This window comes from Taeniopygia guttata, chromosome 6 (assembly GCF_048771995.1).
Source record: "Taeniopygia guttata chromosome 6, bTaeGut7.mat, whole genome shotgun sequence".
Taxonomy (NCBI): Eukaryota; Metazoa; Chordata; class Aves; order Passeriformes; family Estrildidae; genus Taeniopygia; species Taeniopygia guttata.
Genome location: NC_133031.1, coordinates 2172029 through 2195864, shown reverse-complemented (window position 1 = coordinate 2195864; position 23836 = coordinate 2172029). Strand labels below are relative to the sequence as shown.

At 43.0% G+C, this 23836-nt stretch overlaps 2 protein-coding genes across 2 annotated transcripts; both read right to left on the bottom strand.

The window, feature by feature from the left end:
• LOC100228351 (nucleolar RNA helicase 2) lies at positions 1-11329 on the bottom strand. The gene is made up of 15 exons (XM_030275609.4): positions 11127-11329; positions 10368-10637; positions 9602-9677; positions 8735-8913; positions 7116-7233; positions 6070-6255; positions 5431-5576; positions 4618-4767; positions 3969-4130; positions 3146-3265; positions 2316-2389; positions 1960-2119; positions 1519-1653; positions 1096-1140; positions 1-588 (listed from the first exon to the last, which is right to left on the bottom strand). The coding sequence occupies exons 1-15, from the start codon at positions 11229-11231 to the stop codon at positions 367-369; spliced, it is 2148 nt and encodes a 715-aa protein (XP_030131469.4). The 5' UTR covers positions 11232-11329; the 3' UTR covers positions 1-366.
• A 1369-nt stretch (positions 11330-12698) lies between these two features.
• On the bottom strand, positions 12699-19098 carry STOX1 (storkhead box 1). Its single transcript, XM_030275608.4, has 4 exons — positions 18873-19098; positions 17821-17973; positions 14043-16311; positions 12699-13049 (listed from the first exon to the last, which is right to left on the bottom strand). The coding sequence occupies exons 2-4, from the start codon at positions 17951-17953 to the stop codon at positions 13010-13012; spliced, it is 2442 nt and encodes an 813-aa protein (XP_030131468.4). The 5' UTR covers positions 17954-17973; positions 18873-19098; the 3' UTR covers positions 12699-13009.
• Between the last annotated feature and the right edge of the window lie 4738 nt (positions 19099-23836).

Sequence of the window (23836 nt, the reverse complement as noted above, 5' to 3'; positions counted from 1 at the left end):
TGAAGTTGTAAAATAATATTTAATTTTATCAGAAAATGTACAGGTTTGAGCAGCAATTCAGACCTATGTATTATACAGTGAACCAGGCTACAGTTTTGAACGCAATAGACATATTATGGGAAGATTAAAAGAGCAATATGAGAAACAAAAGAAACAATTTTTTTTTCTTGCAGGTTTTTTGGGTTTTCTTTGCACTTTTTTTTTTAAATGAACAGAACCTTGTTATGAACAAAGTAGGACTGACAAAAAAAAAAAATCTTAATGAAGTATTTTCCCCAATGGTACAAACACACAGAAACAGCCTAGTGTAATGTAATATAAAATACTTCAGTCCCATTTTTTTTTCTCACTTCTGGATTGTTGAAGTTAATGTTCAAACGCTCGGCTGAAACTTCGTTTCTGGCCTCTGCTCCTGAATCTGTTTCTACCAGAGCCCCCACGCCGACCGTTCCTGGAGCTTGAGAAGCTTCGGCCATTTCCTCCACCACTCCCTCCTCCTCCTCCTCCTCCTCCTCGTGCGGATTCTACCAGCTCGGGCAATTCAGTGGCCACACACAAACGCCAGTGTTTTGAATCTTCCCACCTTGCCTACCAGAATGAAGTCAGACACAGCAAGTTAAATTCTAGGAATACAAATACAGGGTATGTAATAATTATTAAATTTGCTCAACTGAAAAGGTAAAATCATGAGCTGATAAATGGGATTCAAGCTTCTAACTGAAGGGATCAATAATTTTGGCATGGTAATACTAATGGCTACCAAGCAAAAATCTGAATTCATTTTACTGTGGAGAGAATTCTGGGTGAAAACAGGAGGCAGGGAATACAGAAAAGGGGATTAAAGCTTGCTGCCTAGAAAGATGAATCCAGCACCACTTTTCTCAGTGCAAAAGTTTCTAGTTACAGACTTTTGGTCACAGGGGAATGCCTTAGAAAAAAAACCACTGTCAGCTTGTTCTGTTCTTCAATTCCTTCCAAGCCATCCCTTTTGCCACCAGGAAAGGCAGGATAAAGGCTATGTCATGTTTTCTGTCTAACCCAGTCCAGCCAGTTTCATCTTCAGCCTGCTGCACCCAGAATTTGCAATGAACGTACCTCTATTTCTTTTTGGTCTGCCACGGGAACGTCAAAGCACACACCCTAAAAAGAAAGAATAATTTTAATGCATACAAGGTAAGCATTTTAAATGACTGCAACTACAACAACAGAGCCCACAAACCTACACCTGACAGGCAGGCACTATCAGAACTGACTGTGCTAAGAAATGCTTTTCTGTTTTGTCATTAAGGCAGAGTTAACACGCTTCATACCTTTTACCTATTCTGCTATCCCCACAGCCATGCACTATCCTACCTCCTAAGCATGGCAGCAGAGCCCTAAGCACTAAAAAAACAGATTGAGGCCCATCATCAACAGTGCCTGAAATAGAGAAAAAGACCAAATAGCTCCCCTGAGAATTGCTAAGAAAAGGCTGCAATCAGAAGAGCCCAGTATCAAAGAAACAAAACAGAAACTTACCATTTTTCCCTTGAGGAAACACATTCTGTTCACCTTCCGATCAATATCATCACCCAACACTTCTCGCAGTCTTCGCCAGGCATAGCTCATGTTGTTCATTTCTTCAGAGCAGCGTAATATCATTGTAACAAATCCCTGAAAAGAATTGGGCACGTTCCACTCAGGCAGAGGAATAAGCTTCAGCACATATATCAGACAGGAGGAAAGCTACCAATTTACAATTCATTAATTAAATCTTCAAGTAGGTAGTGTTACAGGGCATCAAGTATCTTTACAGCCACTATATTGTTGCTTTTAACAAAATCAGTAGTTCCTAGTGGCTTAAGTATAGTTCTTGAACAAAATGGTCAGAAGACAATAACTCTCTATCCAGACAACACGGGGGTGGTGTTGTTTCTTTCCAGTTTCAAGACAAGTATTAAACCATAACCCTTTCCTTACCACATCAGAGTTCAGCAGTGAGCGCTGTTCAATGGAAGTAGCACCCGAAATATGGGCCAGAGCTGCAGCCAGAGCATTAACTGGTCCCTTTTCTTTTATTAGTAACTGAGCAGATTCTCTGAAATACTCAATAGCAGTCTGAGGAACAGAATCCAGGCATCTAAGTAGTTAAAGCAGAAAAAAAAAAAACCAAACAATTTATACACCAGTAGGCTCTGGAATAGAAAAAAAAACCACATTAGTCCAAGATTTCAGCAGTGCTCAGGAAGTTCAAAGAGACAGTAAAGAAGAGTTCAAATAGCCCTTCTGAACTAGGAAGGCAGAAGATAAAACAGGGCCGGAGTCCCCAAACACACCTCATGGCATCTTTGCTGGAAGCCTTTATTATGTCTGTTGCGGTAGGAACACCAACGCGCTTGAATGTAATGCCCTGAAATTTAAAAGGCAAAAGACTAATAAAAATTGCAGACCATAAATAAGTCGGTTATAAAGAAACAGTACTGAACTCCAACAAAACAAACATTTAAGTCTGTCATTTTTCTTCTTATTTTCACCTTTTAATTTCCAGTTTTTCCTAGAGAAAATTGTAAGGTTAAGCTTACAGGAAAATAGCTAACACTTAGAAGGCTTTTATGTACCAGATCAGTTTAAATGATTCAGTGAGCTTAGACTGAAATCAGAAACCATTTTGGTACATTTCTGGGGAAAACAGAGTCCTACAAATTCTAAATTACTACTTTTAGTCTGATAGATTTGGATTTAAGTACAAATTCCAGAGCCTTAGTCTAACTGTAACATTGCTTTATGTGCCAGAAATAAACCATCTCATCACAACCACATACTTAATTGTTGAGGAAACTAGCATATGGAACACTGCACAAAGTGCAAAAATGCAAGTAACAGCTCTCAAGAAAGCTGCACATATGCACATCACTGATCAGATGACAACCAGGGTGAACACCACACAGAAATACTGCGAGTTTTTTCTCATTTCCATAAGACAACCTCACTGGCATTTGCCGAAGAGGTGTGGGTGTTAGAATCTGCAGTGCTCTCCCTGCCCCACAGAAACTGACACTGCAGCCACCCTCCTCAAAGTGCCTGAACCTCCTCTGCATGCTTCATAAACTGCATTCTGCAGCTGACCCAATTAGAGCCTCGCAATTAGCAGAAAACTGTACTTTACCGCCTTTTGCTCGACGTGTCTCAGCTGGTACTCCTCCTTCCGCTGGTAGAAGCAGATGCAGATCCCAGTGCGCCCAGCTCGGCCTGTGCGCCCCGAGCGATGGATGTAGGACTCCACATCCTTCAGAAACAGAGGGCTGTGAGTTACCTCATCCATTGTCATTTCACCAATTCACTGCATCCACCTCACCTCTAGGAGCCATTACAGATAAGCCTGAACAACGCACAGTAACTGAATCACAGATTTAAATTAGAAGACATTATTTCACATATATTGACCAAATGTGCTTTTCCATCATCATCTAAAAATCATGGCTTGAAAACAAAAGCTGTGAACATGAATCAACCTTTCTTTATGCATCACCACACATTTGGAGTGTGTGTACCTCCACAACAATCCCATTCCCCTCCTGCACATCCACTGCAGTGTTAATAGCTTACTCACTGCAACATTACATTGTTTCTTTTAAACCCTTTTAACTTCAACCAGTGTTCTTACGGTTGTGGTCCACACCCCACATTCACCCCCATTCAAGAGAATCATTCCTCCCACTGCTCCCAGCCTTGCAATCACCATACCCAGCTTCTAAGGGAAGGCTTTGAACAACCTCGTAAGAAGACATTTTAAGGAAATAATCTTTAAACATACTACGGACCGACACACTCACAAAAATCCTCTAAGAAACTACTTCTACATATCTGGACGTTGCTCTTCCTTAGGCACAATGAACTCTGTGTGGTCAATAACATAATCTGATAGCAATACACCACTTGAAAACATGACTACAGATTATTACAAGACAGCCAACCTAACAGTCTCCTACCTTTGGTGGTGAGCTTTGTACAACCAGGTCAACTTCTGGGATATCTAAACCACGGGCAGCTACATTGGTTGCAACCAGAACTTTAAATGAACCATTTCTAAAACCCTTCAGTGTGATCTCTCTCTGCTTCTGAGGAATGTCACCATGCAATGACTGGCAATCCTGAAAAACAGTATTATTTTAGAACCATACCAAAATCCAAGACAGTGCTCCATTCTATGGTCAGTTTTGGGTACAAAATCTTGGTATTTGATAGGTACTGAATGGCAAGATAAAGAAAAATAACTGAAGTACCTGAGTTTATATTTTAGGTGTCTCACAGTATGTACTCAGTAATTCTTATTCATATATCTCAAAGGCCTTTAACAATGGCAGGAAAACAGAACTGAGACAATGTGTCTCAGCTCACATCTAATTACTGTGACATAAGAAAACTGTGCCCTAACTTGCCATCCACACCATTTACGCAATGCTTGGCTGTTTCAAACCAGTAATCTGCAATTTTTGTTCCATGTCCACAAGAAAGAGTGAACTCCTATCTGACCACACAAAACTTTCAAATTCTCTTCTTAAAACTTAACTCAGCATAGGTCTGGTAACAACATAGGGTTGATACATGTCTGAAAGGTTAATACACACAATAAAATACCTGTTTGATTGAAGCATTCAAAGCCAGTTCATTTGCCTCCTTTTTGGTCTCACAGAAGACAATGGTCCTCCCTTGGCTGCCACTGTAGACCTGAATGACATCTCCAATAACTGCAGCTCTCTGAGACCAGTGACACTCTATAGCCAAATGCTACAGAAAGAAATTCCAGTGATAAGCTTATGTAAAGTTAAGATTATTTTTAAATACATTTGGAACTATTAAATACAGAAGTAGCAAAGAGTTATACAGTTCACTAATGGGGAAAATGTGCTAACTCATAACCCTGGAACATCCAAAATCCATAAGGCTCTTATTTATGCCCATCACAATTAGTCTGATGTTCAGCGAAATAATTACAGTAAGAGCAAATCAGGCCTCTAGCATACTTGTATTATATTCCTTGATATGGTATTTACTGCACAGCAAGCAAAGAGCTACTGAGATGAGATACTATGGGAAGTCTGAAAAAAAGTATCTTGTATACCGAATACTAGAAGCCAGCTGGGATGTCCGTGGAGAATTAAAAGCAGCAGGCTGATGTTAATGTGTGCCTTTTGCTTACAACTTTGATAAATTCAGGTGAGCTTTTCTCTGAAAATGCACAAAAATTACAAGAAAATCTTCTCTCTACTGTGATGTGAGAAGTCAGATCCTAAACCCAAAAACAACTTGACCAGCTGTAACATGCCTTATGCTTGGAAAAATTTCTCAAAACAACTTCCAACATCACTGTGATAATGCACCTTATGAAGAGGTGACTTTTGTGGCAAAAAAGGGAAATGACTTGTAAACGTTTCACATGAGTTTACTCACTTCTACTGTTGTAGCAGCCTTCTGAGTTTTTTTCCCAATAAGGTCAATCTGTTCATATCTAGTCTTCATGTATTTCTTAGCCACATCATACACCCAGTGTGGGCAAGTCGCAGAAAACAGCAGTGTCTGGGGATTGTCTTCAGAATCTTAACAAAAAAACAGAACAATGCTTCACAAACTTCATACATTTCACCTAACAGATGTACACAAGTTGATTGTATGGGTAATTAAAAATGAAGATAAATACCAGTACCTCATGTAAAGAAACCTAATGTAAATTTTTGCATTACCAACACCTGGAGTAAAAAATATTCTAGAAAGTCTAAACAATTTCAAGATTATGAGAAAATTACAATGGCAAAGAAACCCAGTCTGTTTTCAAGCAGTAAAAAACGTAAAAAGCTAATTCCTCTTAATGTGAAGAAGTCCAAGCACAACTTAAAGATAGGTGCCAAAGACATTTATTTACAGACCCCTAGGTACAGGACTTCAAGCTTTGCACAGGTTCTGTGAATGATTCCCACATACTCACAATTCATAATATTCAGTCATTTCTAAACAAAATCACCTTATACCTGAATTTTCGCCAACTAAATTATTACTAGTACTTCTTACTATTTTTTAAAATATTGAGATTACCCTTCTTGTATGCAACTCGTAAAATGTCTTCCACTTGCTCAGCAAATCCCATGTCCAGCATCTGGTCAACTTCATCAAGTACAACGTGTTTGACCTTGGTAAGGTCCAGCTTGCCATTCTGCAGGTGGTCTTTGATTCGACCAGGTGTCCCAACCAAAATGTCAATGCCACTTCTCATGAGGTCAACTGGTAAACAGGGAAGTCAAGAGTTAGCAGTGAACTAGGAACACACTCTGCAGCAGTAACACACGGCAATAACAAACCAGCTTCTTAAACTACTCATAAGTACTCTCCTTACAAAAGTGAGAACAAATGGTGAACTAAAAGAGAAAATCTGGAACAAAAAATGTAAGGCAGAAAATCTGCTCTTCCTGAAGGGAAAAAAAAAAAAAACCAAAAACTTACCACCCTTCCCTCTCCCTGTACTTTAAAGCAGCAAGGGTGAACTTCTTTTAATATTCTTTAGAAATAGTCAGCTCTTCCCAAATTATCTACTTTAACTGGAAACTTAAAAAAAATATTTAACTATCCAAATCACTGAAATCAACTCTTTCCTGAGATTCTGAGGTTCTGACAAAAATCATCCCTAATGTCTCAAGATGTACCACCATAAAAGAGCTCACTCTCATTCCTTGTTTACAATCACCAAGGCAGTAAATTATGCTGCCACAACAATTTCTTCTCCACTTTAAAAATCCTCTATATATCCCTTATCACATGAAAAAACACATACCCAGTCACAGCTGTAAGACTAAACTTTTTTAATGAAAATGGGTTTACAATAACCTAAATCCAAATATGGGTTACACACACATGGCATACTCTGTTTCACTCTAATTTAAGGTACATGAGCAGATAAGTAACACCAAGAATATAACTGAGGACCACAGCTATTTATCTCCATAAGAAGATACATTTTGAGCTGCTGAATTTCCCATGAACAGTCTCCAGCTCTTGAGCTGTTAAATGTGTGTCTGGAAAGACCCAACTGCACTTCTTAACTATGGCAGTCAATCAATATTTAAATTATTAGTCCTATCACTTACTTTGTCCATTATAGGGAGTTCCTCCATAAAAACAACCCACTGTCAGCTTCCTTGTGATATCCTTGAAATCTTTGGCAACCTGATTTGCCAGCTCTCTTGTTGGACAAAGAACTAGAACCTGCATAGAAAAAAGACAAAACAGATGTTTTCTCAGCATGGCTTCTGCCAAGAAACCACTAGACTTCTGATCATTAATTTAGATCTAACCCTTTGTAAAATTAAATTTAAAAAATCTGTTTTAAATAATTATCTAAGCAAAGGCTGGAGAAGCACACTGCTCAAGTCTCTTATAACATCATTAAACTCTTCAACATATACACATTTAGGACAGGCTAGATTCCTTTTAAACAGGATAGGAGGGACTTAAATCTTATTTAGCCCCAGCTCCTGAACAGACCAGCTACAAGTTTTCTTCTCCATGTGCATATGCTGACTGAAATCAAGACTGAAGGACATGGGCTACAAAAGGTTTTTGCTTCACAGTCCTGTGAGAAGGTGCAAGGGTTTGAGCTGCCAGCTGTCTCTCAGCTTCCCTGTGGCTCAGGGAAAACATATGTTAGTCTGCAGAGCTGCTGTGCTAATCCATACCCCTGCAGAGGCACCCAGGGAACCATCCTCTCTTCCAATATGCAGCCCTCCCTGCAGGCAGGTTAATTGATTGTGTTTAAAATGTGACTGAAGCACTGCTCTGCAGCCTGGGAGCAGTCACTTCACAAAAGGAACATTAATCCTTATCCCAATACCTCCTTCAACATCAAAACCTATTACCAAACAGCAGGCAGTGGTGTATTATGGTAGAGTGAGGTCTGGAATCTTTTGTAAGGCCTAGAGCTCCCTTGAAGAAGGCCCTTCCTTCTCCAAAAGACTGTGCCAAATCTAAAGATGGCATTCTCAGTCAGCCAAGCAATGTGATGGGCAGATGCATACAAAACTGCTAGTACTACTTCTGGAAGGCACTTCAGGTAATTTGTGAGATGACTGCCAAGATGAAACAAACTGACAAAAATTAATGACCATGTGCTCAGCTTTGGCTTCTCTAGATTTTTTGGAGGCATCATAAGAATTCAGTGAATAACCACATGTAGTATTCCTTAGCAGAATGAACACAGCTCATAACAAATCTGCATCTATGGAGCAGAAGCTTCAACATTTGGTGGTGCTCCTAGAGAAAATTAAGCCTATTTTTAAAACCTCCCACTGTTTACATGTTTTAGAATGAAACATTTTTGAGTAGACAGCTTTTACCAAGCTGTCAAGTTACAATTAGTAACTAATCTGTTAGCAATTTAGGAGAAAAACAAGCATCCAGCAGCCACTAGCCCTGAACTGGTAATGTGACTGAGCAGAATTATGTAGGAACACATTGACCACCTGTAGTTTTGGTCTCCCTGGCAGAAAAAGGAACTGACAAATGGATAGAGCTGTTGTGCTCCTCGCTCTTCTTCAGAGGCTGGAAGGCAGCACGGGATGCAGGCAAAGCCCAGTGGACACAGCTTTCAAATCACCTTTAATGTGGGTTAGCTCACCCCTGCACAGACCTGAAAAGCTGCTCCAGCAGCTGAAAAACCTGAATCAGATGTAAGACAAAGCAAAATCACCATTCTACCAAGCACAGTTACCTTTGGTGGACGGCCTCTTCTTCTTTCCTGTGACTCTCCCTGAAGCTTTTCAATTAAGGGAATAGCAAAAGAGAATGTTTTCCCTGTTCCAGTTCGTGCTTGAGCAATGACATCCTTGCCAGTATACACTGGATTGAAGGTCTTCACTTGCACAGGGAACAGGTATGTCACTCCTCGAGCTGCGACAATTTCAAGAGATTTCCTTAATATGGTTATTTTACAAATGTTCTTTCATACTCCTCAGTGAAAATTATTGCAAGAAGAACTTCCATCAACTCTAAATTAAGTCAGAACCTCTACTGATTTATTTGATCAGATGAGTCATCTGCAAAGAGTGGCCTGGGACTGTCAATTCTATTCTACTTCACACCACCAGACACAGTGCTAGCTAGGACAGAGGAAGTTAGTAGCCTTTATGAAAGACTGTCAGCACTGTGCCTTTATTTATGCAGTACTCCTTAGCTAGCCATGAAAATCTCTTCCTTTTAAATAATTCACATCTCAAAACCCCTTCTGTTCTTAATTCGTACTAATTCACGTATAAGCAAACATCAAAGATACTCAATACAATTGGTTTTCCTTTATTCACGCCAAAATAACCTTTAATTAAAAAATTCTCCACACATCATTTTTTTTTCTTGGCTCATGTCATTTAGAATTTTACTGCAAAGGCTGAACTGCACAATACTGCAAAGTGTGTGGCCAAAGGTGTATTTAGAACAGGCAACCTAAGTCTTCTGCACAGCATCCATGCATGTACAGGCATGAGCAGAGCACATCTCAAAGCTTATTGAGCCAGGGTGTAGAGCATAAAAACACAACAGAGGTCACTGACATACTATGGTCACACCTTGCCAAGAAACTTACCTTGAAGAAGCTGGACAGTTTCTTTGGAAATAGAAAAATTGGAGAAAGCACCCTCCTTCTGGTCTCCAGTCAACTCCTGTTAGGTAAACAATAATTCAGGTAAGATTCCATGTGAATAATACATGACTATCAGTAAATTCAAGGTAATTCAAGTAAATTCAGTATAGACACTGGTGTCATACTCTTCAATGACAGTGTCACAGCTGCAGCTGAAGAGCCTTCTTTGTTTTACCATCATATTTTAAACTTGGACAAAGTTAGCAAAAGTGATCTGGAGGTTAAGGCTGTTTCATACCTAACAGCACAGTAAATGCAAAACACTCAAACCAAAACTGAAAACTCTCAATTAGAATTGTAGAATATCATGAGTTGGAAGGGACCCACAAGGACCACCAAGTCCAAGTCCTGGCTCTGTACAGGACAACTCCAAAAACCACATACACCTCATGATGCTGGATGATATTAAAGCTCCATCTCAGAGCAATCTGCCTGTCCAGCAACAGCTACCACAGCACCGGACTGCTGAAGTGAGGAAACCATCATGCACTGGTCCAACGCTTCAAGACTTTCATAATTCAAAATTCTTGCAAATTCTTGGCAGATTGAACAATTCAAGAACTTTAAATCCTGACATTTTACAGCACTTTCGACTGATTAGGAAGGGGAGGAAAATGAGATAAAACCCCTTCTAAATTTGGCCATGTTACAATGCATGAGTTAAAAGCCACGACACATCACTATAACCAAAAGCAGTCATTAGCTTTACCTGATCCTGATCGCTCTCACTTTCGCTGTCGCTTGACGTGTCACTAGAACTACTCTGTCGGCTTCTGCGGGAGGATTTGCTGCTGAGGGAGGACAATCTCGATTTCTCCAGGCTTTCCTCTTTCGTGTGACCGTTCTGTTTGCTGACACTCTTTGATTTCTTGGCTTTCGGGGCATAACGCTCCGCATCCGATTCCTCGCTGTCATCTGTCTGAGTCTTTCCCCTTTGAAACTTGTCTCGGCGTTTAGATTTCTTCTCCTTTTTCTCCTTCTGACAAGGCACAGAGTAAATGAAAACACACGCTCGTGGATCCAAGCGACACGGAACAGAGCAGAGGACGCAGAACAGTTAAAGCTTGAAGCGCACGTTCTAGTTACTGACGGGGGCGGCGGCTGACACACGGCAATAGATCCCTGCCGGCCGCCGCCGCTCAGGAGACACGTTACCGACCACGAGACAACCGGGCCTTGGCTTCCGGGGCTCTGCCCCGCTCCGGGCGCCGGGGAAGCGCTCCCGGGCTCCCGGCCGGCTGCGGCAGGCCCAGCGCGTCCGGCGGGGCCGCCCCGACACGCGGCGAGGCCGCGGCCCGCCCGCGCACGTGGCCGCCCGGCCCGGGCCGCCCCGCGGGCTCGCCGCGCACGCCGCGCCCGGCCCGCGCCACCGGCGGTGCGGGCGGCCGCCATCCGAGGCCGCGCTCGCCGGGCGCCGGCCCCAGCGGGCGGGCGCGGCCAGGCCGCACCCGGAGCCCTTCCCTGGTACCTTGTGCCGCCGGCGGCCGCTCTCCGGGACCCTCTCGGTGTCCATGGAGCAGTCGGAGCCCGACTCGGCCCCGCTGCTGCTGCTGCACCGGGTGGCTTCGGGCATCTCCGCTCGCCGCCGCCGCTCCGCCACGCCGCGCTCCGCACCGGCCGCGCGCCCGCCGCGCGTCACGCTCCGAGCGGCCGAGGCGCCCGGCAGCCAATGGACGGCGGATCCGGCAGCGCGGGGGCGGGGCCACGCAGCCCAACGGCCAATGGCCTGCGGCCGTCGGCGCGGGACCACAACTCCCGGCGTGCCCCGGGGGAGAACGTGAGGACTGCAGGTCCCGGCGCGCCCCGCGCCCCGCACGCGGAGGGAGGGCGGCCGCCATGAGGGCTCGGCCGTGAGGGGGGCTCGGCCATGAGGGGGCTCGGCCATGAGGGGGCTCGGCCATGAGGGGGGCTCGGCCATGAGGGGGCTCGGCCATGGGGGCTCGGCTATGAGGGGGGCTCGGCCATGAGGGGGCTCGGCCATGAGGGGGCTCGGCCATGAGGGGGCTCGGCCATGAGGGGGGCTCGGCCATGAGGGGGCTCGGCCATGAGGGCTCGGCCATGAGGGGGGGCTCGGCCATGAGGGGGGGCTCGGCCATGAGGGGGGCTCGGCCATGAGGGGGGCTCGGCCATGAGGGCACGGCCATGAGGGGGGCTCGGCCATGAGGGGGGCTCGGCCATGAGGGGGGCTCGGCCGTGAGGGGGGCTCGGCCATGAGGGCTCGGCCATGAGGGGGGCTCGGCCATGAGGGCTCGGCCATGGGGGCTCGGCCATGAGGGCTCGGCCATGAGGAGGGCTCGGCCGTGAGGGGGGCTCGGCCATGAGGGCTCGGCCGTGAGGGGGGCTCGGCCTTGAGGGCTCAGGTCGTCCCGCCGCCCCCAGAACTAATCTCCAGTGGCTTTGCAAGCTGAACGACTTTAGCCTCCATAACTACCGCAGAGAAGCGCTTAGTAGCAGTGAAAAGTCTGAAGTAGGAAAGGGCAGTGTGACCAAATGACTCTAAGATTTAAAAAATCCACAAGCCTGTGGTGATACGCAGCATGGGCCCAGCACAATGTGCTTGTAGCTACAGGGATAAATCAAGAGGAAGAAGTCAACATTTGCCTTAGGAATTAAAATGTGTGGCAATGCTGCCTGCTGGCGGGATGTGGATTCCTTACGGGATGGGATGGGATGGGAAGGTCAGGACCAGCGCAGGGCCTGTCCCACAGCAGCGGCACTGGCCTGAGCTGCTGCTTCCTGCCACCAGCACCTTTTCATGTGCAAAGACTGAACCCTGCTCGACAGATGCACACCAGGTAGACTGAGGATAGCTGGGAGTGCTGCAGGACACGGTCAGGGAACCTTGGGATTGAAGGAACTTTTGTAGTAACCAGGTGCAGGTCTAGTTCATTTGTTTTGTTTTCTAGCAGGGAAAGTCAAGCATGTGCTGATTCCTGTGGCACAAGTAGGAAACACTTTCCAGAGTCAGAGTGTGAAACAGCCCTGTCCAACTGCAGTTCCCATTGGAGAAACACAAACCCCCTCCAGGTCAGTGTGGTGGTCTGAATGAGGAATGCCAGTTCTCACTTTTATTATCACAAGGACACACAAAAATAAAGATGAGGGCAAACAAAATACGACCTCTCCAAACACTACTGTCAAAAGTTTTAACTAACATCTTTGGTTTAGAGACTGCCTCACTGATGTGACTGGCTGCACTTACAGGATGGTAACGTTACCTTATGGTTACAAGGGGAAAGTTTACCAATCTCATTCAAATATAATCAAATATTCAATACCAGAGTTAGATGAAGGAATATTGCTGCAATTGTTCTTTCACTTATCCTCCTTTTCACATTGTTACTTATACTTTCAGAATTTGGCAGGAAGCTTCATCTTCTTTTCAGTCCACCTAAAATAATATAATTAGAAGTCAGACTTCACATTCTAAAAATTAACTGAGTTGGCTTAGCTTTTAGTGCCCCAGATGGGCATATGTACAAACAGTCAAAATGACCCTTTGAAATGTATTTTGCTAAAGATTTCAAGTCTTCATATCCAAGTAATACACAGGAAGTGTGCTTGGAAGGGTGCAGAGCCAAGAGCTGCTTAAGGGAAAGATTAACAATTAGCACAATTCCCTTAGGAACAGTAGTTTGTGGTTTATTCCTTCATATACTGGCTTCTCAAGGTGACAGGACAACTCTAATGAGGACTCCAATGGTTTAATTACAGTTAAATACCACTCATTTAAGATACTAAGAATATGTGTTGCTGTAAAAAAAAAAAAAAAGGATGTGATTTTTAACATAGATTCTTGCCAATTTAGTTAGGCTTTGAGGTCTCCGTGTACAGCTGTGTAAAAATTTGTTTCAGACCAATTTATTTTCCATTAAGGGATTTTTCAGGTGTAATTACAGGCAAAATGTACACGGTGAAAGCTCAGGTGATATACACATTCTGTCTGTTATGAGCAAATCAAATGTTATTTTCTACTTGAAATTTCTATTGGATCTCTATTCTTTAAGTACAACTACGACAATATCCAACATCATATGGGGAGATCTGAGTGAGCTGAACCTGCCTGCAAACAGGAGCTTATCAGACACAGCGTTTAACACTGAATTTATCAAACACCATGTTTCTTATCATTTCTGTCTTTGGTCACCTCAACCTGCAGGACAGAACTTCTGCTGGTTTTTTGACTCATGAAAACAAATGAAAAATACAAACAGCAGCAATTTAGGGAGAATGTTCATGTTAAAAGGACTTAGCAGAAGTCTACAGTTTGGGTGTTTCTGGATCGGAACACTGAAGTCTAAAAAAAAGAGAATGTTGTTGTTGGGGAAGGGGTTTGTGATTTACTGCAACATTTCAGCTAATTTAGTGTCACGTGTTTTCTTACCTTGGGGAGTCAATTCCACTGTCTCCTGTAATGCTGTGGTTTTCTGTCCCTTCTGAGTGTTTCTGTTGTGGGATCACAGGACATGTATCCTTTTCAAGCTGCTCCTTTTTTCCTGGAGGGTTTCTCACTTCTTTGATCTGTGAGCCCAAAGCACAGCATGTTGCTCCTTCACCCACCTCAGGGGTGAGGTTCTGCAAAGTGCCAGCATCGGAGTCAGCGTGGCAGAAATCCCTCACAGCTGAGCCCTTCCCACATTCAGTGAGGCCAGTTCCTTGATGCTTTGTGTGGCCTTTCAGAAGAACCTGACTGCACAGCCAACTTTCCTCTGTGCAGTGTGGTTTTGGATGCTCCTTTGAGCCATCTGTTGATTCTGCAAGGCTGGCACTTCCCTTGTATCTTATATCCCATTTATTTACGGTGGTGTTGTTCTGGGCAGGGCAGGTACTAACCTTGGAGGCTTTTAGGGACACAGCTGTACTCCAGTCTTGTGTGTCTGAAAAGGCATGCCCAGGGTGCAGGTGTTCAGAATTCTCATCCAGATGTGACAAGTTACAGGTGTCACCATCACGTCCCTTTTGGTACAGAAGATGGGAGTTTTCAGTAAACCTTTCCTTTTCCAGCTCCACTGATCCAGGATGGCTGGCACAGTCATAGTTAAGTTCACTCTTTTTGTCAGTCTTTGGTCTGTACTGCACACCATTTTTTGGGACCAGATTAACACTGGCTGTGTAATTTGACAGATGGACATTTTGAAATTCACTGTCTGTTCGATCTAACAGCTCACATACAGTGTCTGCTTTGCATCTGCAATGCTCATCTTTCTGGTAGAACGGACATTTTGCATCTTCTTTGAACACACCATTATCTTTAATGTAGGAGCAAGGGGATTTTTTTTCTACTGTTCTTTTATAGACATTTTCTTCAGAAATATTACTCTCCAGGAAGTATCTACTTCTGTTATCTATTTGCAGATTACTGCCTTGTGGATAACTACCATTTTCACTGAAACTGTCTTTCTTTAATTGAAGGTCAGACCTATTGGAATGGAGTAGGTTGTTTTGCTGAGCTTTGTCAGCCTCACTTTCTGCATCCAGCCTTTCAGTTTCACAGCCAAAAGGTCCTGAGGAGTCTGAAGACTTTGGCCTTTGGAAAGTCCTTCGTCCTTTTTGAGTCTGGCACTTCAGCTGACTGTTAACGCCACCTTGGTGTCCTCTTGCATGAAATCTGTGAGGTCTCCATGGCAGACCCTGAAAAGGATTCTTAATCTGCTTCTTATACATCACGTGGGATTCCGCTGCTACATCGGATAGGTCTTGGTTTTTGATGGGCAGTGAAAAACTTTCTTCCAGTTTCATATTTTGGGATGTTAGTTTCTGTATGTGAGATTTCCTGCTGCTCCTGTTAATCTGCTTTTCCATCTTTGATTTGGTTTTCCTGGTGTGTTTTGCTGTTTTACTTGGTGCCTTTTGAATACAATACTTTGAAAGATGGTTTTGGCTGACGGTTGGCACTTCAGCCGAGGTACCATTACTGATGTATTTTTTCTCTTTACTGATACATTTTTTCTGCTCCTCAAACTTCTGCATTAATATTGTGTGTTTAATCAGATTATCAACTGTAAGAGTAGGGTTAATACGCTTGATGATTTCATGTTCAATATCACGTGGAATATTGTCTAAGTCATCTTCATCCCTGACTGGCCACTCCTGGGGAGGAAACTGGCCTGAAAAAGTGGAGTACTCCTTCTTGTGCTTTTCTTTTTTAGAACCACTTCTCCAGAAAAGGCCAAGGCCAAACATTTTGCTTTTCAGTTTTGCTTTCACAGACGTCAGGGATTTGGTGGTGTTCCAGGAATGGTTCTCAGCAGATGCAGAGATGCCTTGAGTTCGAATTGAAGGCTTCAAGTCACTGCAGCCTCTCTTTCCCTCTCCATTAGATTCATGGCTCATCACCTGCTGATGCCTTTGTTCACAGAGAGTATTTTGGTCAGGAAAACAATGGCAGGATCTGTAACGGGGTACTGTAGGAATGTTTTCTTTCACTAGGTCTGCACAGGGCTTAATGTTTACCAGGTAAGTGATGGAAGGTGATGAACAGCAACAACTGTCCTCCAGCAGGATCCTTCTGTTGTCTTCCATGGCATCATTTGTGATAAAGTAAGTGTTGGGAGTGACAGTGAAATAGCCTTCTCCTGTATGATAAATTTTTCTTTCCATAATTAGAGTGCCAAGGATATTATGTAATACTTTGTGGGAGGGCACCGCAATGCCTAGAACAAAGAGACAGATATTTCAAATCAGAAATAAGTTTTTAAATTAAATGGGTTCTGGCCAAAAGATCTCTCTCATACAACAGCCCTGAAATCAACGAAAATGAAATACCCAGAGCATTTAGGTAAAGGCCAGCTGTGTTGCCACTGCAGCACCACTGTGAGGGAGCAAGGATATCGTCTTTATGTCTGTCAGGATATGACATTCAGGAGAGAAACTTGCTGCCAGGTACAAACCAAACAGTGTCTTGTTCAAAGCATTTCCCTCCTGGCATGTTACTTAAGAGGGGCTTTCATTACTCCCTGAAGTTTATGGTGTAGTTTGGTCAGATGTAAATTTATTGCCTCACTGAGACTGGTCTCAGCTACAGTTTTCAATCAGGTGTCATGGTCTCAGAGTCCTTAGTCTAGTCACAGCTGACCTCCTGCCCACAAAATTAAGACCTTCCAGCAAGGTAAAAACACAGCAAGAAATACATTCAAGACCCTACAAAGTTCGAGTATGCTACTCATGGCTGATCTACAAATTCTGTCTTGTGGTTATCACAGTGCACTTATTGACCGCAACACATTCCTGGCACGGTTCTGTGCCAGTTGGTGGGGTTGCATTAATATTTTTCCCCCTGGTTAAAATGCCTACCAGGTCAGCCTATAGCATTGGCAGAGCTGTAAGATTAAGAGGACTCAAAAGAAGCAGCTCAGTATCAAACAAAGCAGCCTACTGAGAGGGCCAGAAGGAGCTTTTTCAAAGTCTCAAACACAGTAACACTTTGATATTGCAGATCTAAGGGAAATGGGATATTTTTCAGACTTAGAGAAAACACTTAAAGTAAGTGGCTGCCACCCCATTAGAATCACAGAATATTCTGAGTTGGAAGGGACCACAAGGATCATCAAGTCCAACTCTTAAGTGAGTGGTCCATATGGGAATCAAAATCACAACCTTGGCATTATTTGTACCATGCTCCAACCAATTGGGCTAGAAGTGAAGATCTAAAGATCACTTAGTATAAGTAATTTCCTTTCAGGAAATAAAGGGCTAGAATAAAACCAACAAATCTGAATTTGAGGCTGGTTATAGTTTTTGATAGCAAACACCAGATGTAGATTCCTACCCAATCCCTTTGCAGTCAAAGTCAGTTGTGTTCCTGTCTCTTAAAGGAGGACTTAACAAGTCCCTGTGATCTAACAGTCTGTTTTATGCTATTCCATATCTAGCACCTAAATACTACTTCTGTGCTTTCCCACCTCTAGAAATGGCATGCTCTCAACTACAGTCAGTTCCCTCTTACTCTCAAAGATTTATTAAAATCTGTGGAAAGATTGCATTCAAGTCAATGTAGCAATACTCACAGATAGATGAGAAGTATGCACATTCATGCCTGTGTACTGTACTCCTTAACCTTTCCAGCTTTGCCTGTAAACATTCCCTGAGCCCTTGTCCAAAATCAGAAACTCAAGCTTGATGATACAGCCACTTTTTAAAGAAGGGAGAAATGAACAAGTTACCTGGATAATTTTTCACTAACTGCTCCAATAAAGTTTCCTGAGTGACCATCACATGATCTGCATTCATGGCTGATATGGTCCAGTATATTCCTTCTGCCAAAGGAACAGAGCATGGCTGCAAGAGAGGATTCATGACAGCAGGGGTCACATCACCTAAAAGAAAAGAAAATTATTTGAATGGAATAGTGTTTCGTTTTTACTATTAGCTTTGAAAGATTTCCACTGAAAATTTCCCTTATCCTCAGCTAATTTTCTTTGGCAAATTACTCAGAAATATTTCTGAGAGGAGGGAGGTGGTGCTAGCACTTGTCAAAAGCCTTGGTAATGAAGGAAACAGAAGATTGCCTTAAGCACATTGGTTTGTTTGGTATAAAATTACAGCCAAAGCCATAATTTAGACTAATAAACATGGAGCTGAAAGAGAGAATTATTTCTGATGACTCCTGATTTTTTAGAAGCCTGCTAACACGTTAAACCATGCAGAACCTGTATTTCTCCAAGTAGCTAATGGGATCAGCGTGCAACAATCTAAGTACAAAATGTCTTCACCAAGTCAGAACACAAGGGAGTAAAATGCAAGCAATAGGCTTTGTCCCTTATCAAACACATAAAATTGAGCAGAAATGGTAAAATGACACTTTTAGACAGGGTTCTAGGGCTAGAGATTATTTAGTACACTGGGGAGAAAGCAAAAATTCTTATTACAACTGCATGCATTTTTTAGGCTACCTCACTATCTGTCCTGGTAAGAGACAAAAACATTGGTTTTATTCTGCATGACAGAAGCAGAAGTTTGGAGGGGCCAAGAATGTGGCCCATCTTCCCCAGTAACTCTTGACCCCAGCCCAGAGGGCTAAAAAGGGTCACAGTCCTTCACCTCAACTCCCCCATCCATAAAACACAGATAAACTTTGACTTCTTCCCTTCCCAAGGTGGCAAAGCCAGTGAGGACAAGCCCAGCAAGTACTTCTGACACGGGACCTGTGAGAGCTGTAGCTGAAATAGTCTTTTCCCTGAAGTTGGTGATGACAAAGCATGAAGCAGGGACTCACCTGAGGTCAGTCAGTGAGGCAGTGACGGCACACACCTTCTCAGACAAAACAAAAAACCAAAAACCCCCCTTCCTTCTTTTTCTTAGTCAGACCAGTGGTCTGTTCCCACAACCTGGTGATGTTCTGTGCTGCTCAGAAAGCCCCTGGCTGTGCCCAGCTGCCAGGCAGGCAGAAAGCAGCAGGGACTCCTGGTTCCTTCACAAGGACAATCCACTGTTAAACACTGACAGGAATTTTCCCATAAGTAAAAAGTGACATTTTAGATTAAGCTACGTTCACGTTTAACTAAACCACTGTTGTCTGTTGGATGACACTGTAACCCAATATTTATCCTCTAGGCAAAGAACTACAACACAAACACTTCTCTGAGTAAATGTAATACACAACATTGCTTTGAAGAGCTTAAGTTGCTCTTGACCTTTGTTTTACAACTGCTGCTATATTCAACAAAAAGAACTCTGAAAAGAAAATCCTTGGCACACAGTTTCCTCAGTGGTGTTGCTAGGAAACTTGCAGGTGCAGAAACCATTGCAAGCTTTCTTTTTCTATGGGAAAGGCCATCAGCATTCAGTAATGACTCTTGTGAATAGTTTGCTGTCTGAAGTCTGCTGTGGGCCCACCGTGCTGCTGCCAATTTGACCATTTGTTCCTGCAGAGCACCAGACTGCTAAGGAGTAAAATACCAAGTGTAATGAAAATTTGTTCATTATCTTTATAGTTCCTCTCTTGCTGTTGTTGTCTGTATCTGTTCTGCAGCATTAAATCCAGTGCCTCCATTAAAGCATTAAGCAAAAGCTAGCTTGATACTGAGGGAATTAAAAAAAAATCAAAAATCACGTTTGAACAAAAGTCTAAAATGTTGCAGAGTCAATAATGCACACGTGCTAACAACATAAATAGTAGATATAATTCTCTCCTGACTTTGAAATAGAATCTGAAATTGTGAAAGCAAGAATTAGATTGTTGGTAACATTGCTAAGGCCCAGGCAGCACCCTACAAGTGTCTATCAAGTTCTTATGAAAAACTTTGTAGATTTACTTCGCATAGCTAAATAACTGTTATTGTGCTTCAAATAGTCTCCCAAGTTCATTGGAAATACTTAAAAGCTGCATCCCTTAGATTTGCATATGGAGAAGATTTATCAGTTTATGCAAGTTGTGTCTCATTGGTGTTCTAGTGATTTTGCATCAGGCCTTTCTCATTAAAACTCCTTAGTATGTCCTTTTACAGCTCAAACCCCCCTGCAGAATGCCCTGCCCACTTCCCTACTCCACATGAATCTGATGACAACCACCTTCCTGCTGTCTTCACAGGGCCTTGTTCACACCTTTGTGCAGGGAGCTGCCAGCAGTCGAGGAGCCCAACTTCTCCCTTGCTAGTTTAAATACAGCCTCCTTCCTTCCACACTCTGCGGGTTCTGCAGCACCACATGAGCTAAAGCCAATCTCGGCAGCTGGCCAGGGTTTGGGTATTCTTATCCTTCAGTTTGCTTTACAGGTCTGCTCAAACTCTGCTCATTACCTGGACACCTAAAACCCAAGAATACCCTTTTTGGAGCACTTAACGATCGCAGGGTGGGAAGCCATCTGTAATATGAGCTACAGAACTCAGTGCACAGAAAAGCCTCTGGATATTCTTGACTAGCACAAAGTGATTTTTGTTCCATCTCTGTAATGTGAGCATTATCATTTTTCACTGAGTTGTTTAACAGTTACAGAGTTTTTTGCATCTTTGGGCTCTTCAGAAAAATTACGCACAAGACATGTTTATCTGGGTGAAACCCAGGCTAATTCTGGGGACGTGAACAGAGAGGCATTTGTTACAACAGCACTCAATTTGCTTCTTAAAAGTTAGGTAAACTGTTTACAGAACAATAAAGGACTAGGAGTAAATCCATTCCTGAAAAAAAAACCCAAAACATCTTTTGGGCAGAGAAGACACAGCATGTGGAAATCGAAGACTGATGTTTCTGTTTTGTTGGGAGAATCTATCATGGAATGGATTATACAAAAGATGCCACATATTCTGTGCCTCTCTGCACGAGAGCCTTGGCTTGTTTGATGTAATTCACTTTTTGCAGAATTGTACCAGGACAATCATAAGCAAGAGCAGTACTGCTACCAACTGTGAGGCTTCTGCTTTTCTATAGACTAGAGTGCATCATGATCACATTTTATAGCAAAAATCACATGTTATAGTTAAAGAATTTTAAGGAATAAAATGTTAATAAGAACATAATAGAAAGTTGGGAACTCCACCAAAACTCTTTTTGAACATTAATGATTTTATAAGATGTGTTCTCATTAAAGAATAAAAGTTCCATGTAAATTATAAAGGCAGTTAAGAATAACATTTTCAATTTTAAGTATATAACAGAGAAACTCTATTTTGGCACAAGTACTCTGTACTAGTGCTGTACTAGGTCCTGTTTTCAGAAACATCCTCTTACTGAAGCAAAGAGTAAATAGTTCAATTAAATGAAATTGTCAAATCTTGTAATGTGTCTAATGTATTACTTAAACAAACAAAAGCTCTCAGGAACAGGAAACAATATCTGTTCTTTGATTATTTTGTACAAACCTCAGAGAAACAATTAAGTGGCAGTTTAAGGTCGCCAACACTTCTTCAGTTGATATCAAAGAAGCTACAAACACATGAAAATGTCAGATTTCTGTACCTACTGATTCCAGCCAGGACAGACACTCCCAAATCAGGACATTTGGGCAAAGAGTGCCCTCAATTTGGTCACAATTTCTGGTTTTTACAGTCCCAAACTTTCTATGATTGACTTATCCTTACAATGTTCTTATTAACTTCTTATTCCTTAAAACTTTCAAAGGATGATGCCATGCAACTTAAGAAAAGCCAGCCACTTTTTCTGCCTTCCCAACAGCACATGAAAGCCTATTTCCAAATGCACATGTTACAAATTTTTGGAAATACAACTTCTAAGTGCTTTCTGAGGTTCCTACCCAAGAGCCATCATGAAATCCTTACTCTAATCTTAGTGCTAATGGAAACCCACAACCATAATTTCTTTCACCAGCTATTAAAAAACACCACAGGCAGATATGGTGAGAACAAAGCAAGATTCAGGAAGAACAGGAAGAGCTCTCTCCTGCAACCTCTGCCCAAGTGCCCGGACGGGAACACATCACACAGCAGACACCAACACATTCAGTGTGGTACAGTTGTCCTTAAACTGAGCACAGTGGGTAAGCTTTTGCCACTGAAATGTGTATCTCTGACCTTCAAAGAGATGAACCCCTTCAGCTCTTAGCAAGACCACTGACATGTCCAGTTGGATGCTCCAAGAGCAGCTTGGGAGCAGGTCTCAAGCTCCAGAGGCACTGCCTGAACACACTGGCAAGAATGCAGCTCCAAATGCACTGCTCAAGAGAACACAGCCCAAGGTGTCCAGAGATCTGCATTTCACCCACAGCTGGCACAACAAGCATAAGCACATCCACCTTTGAGGCATTCACTGCAAAACTGGCAGAAAAATTTACCTATGAGCAACAGCACTGCAGATAATTATTTTTCATATAATGTAGTGTGCTGATGGCTTTTAAGCCATATCACTTATGCATTGAACACACAGAGCACAGCTGATAGCAAGCAAGGTCATCTTTAACAATTTCAGCATTTAGTGTCAGGCTTGGTGGTAAAAGACAGATTGATTCAAAACATTCATTGCAAGGACATAAAAAATAACACAAAACTAAACAGGCCAAAGCAAGTTGCAGAACAACCACCATGGAGTCAAACAACCAGAACAGGAATAAACAAGCCACTGGCACTGTCTCTAACTCCTTGAACTGTCCAGAGGTGCTGCCATCCACTGCTACGTTTATTTGACACAAGCATAGCTTTTCCCCTTGGCCTCATCCAAAAAATCCCCTTCACAACCCTGGCATTTTCCCACTAAAACTGCTCTGCCTTTTTCTTACTTCCAGCTGTGCCCTTTCTTCTGCAATAAGTCTCAGAAATTCAAATAGCTCTTTAATGTCCAAAGCTTTGTTCTAAGCAGCAAGCAGTAATGGGGGTACTTACCTTCGAGTGAAAGATTGACTATAAAAGCATTAGGATTAAGTTGTGCATTCCTGTGCCTGCACAGCTAAAGGGCAGCTCCAACTGCTGCAATATTCCTGCTGCCTCCTTTGCCTGGAAGTGTGCTGTCACATAAAAGGCAGACATGAAAAGTATGCAATGTAATGCTTGGCAGTAAAATACAACCTATGGTCTTGTTTCCCCTCCCCAGACTTTGCACATTCCCTGACTTCAGCTCACACATACCCCAGCCCAGAGATGTCATGTTCTAGACTTTCAAAGGAGCAGCACCCACAGAGCTGTTCAGAGGAGAGCACAGCTCCCTGCAGAGGTTTTCCAGCAAATCCCAGATCAGGGGGACAGAGCTGAGGACAGCTCACTCCCAGGCAACACCTGTCCCAACCACACCCCATGCAGCAGAGGCTGAGAGCAGAGTGGTGCGGTGGTAGCTTTCCTTGGAGCCAGGCCCCTTGCTTGGATGAGGACTGGAGCCACCATCACACAATGCAGTGGAACCAAGCCGGCCTCAGATCTTGTTTTAGGAGAAATCCCACAGCAGGGAGGTTTTTCATTTAGCTGAGAACAAGACTTTAATGGTATGGTGCCACTTCACACCTGCCTGGGAACTTGATGGATGTGCACAGTCACTTTTCCTTCCACTCTCCCTAAATGGATATCCAACTTTAAGGATGTCCCCTTTGCTAGAAAGTAACTTTCTGCAGCCTTTCATTAGGCTGGAATTTATGGTCTGCAGGGAAAAACAAACCAAACCAGTTTAGAAATGAGAAGCAGCATCTTTACCACCACAAGAGTTCTCCGAGGAATTGTTTGGACACTGCAGATTAAACAGTACTAGTCTGAACTCGAGGACTTTAGCCTGCAGTTCCCAAAACTGTCTCCATGGCTTTAGTGC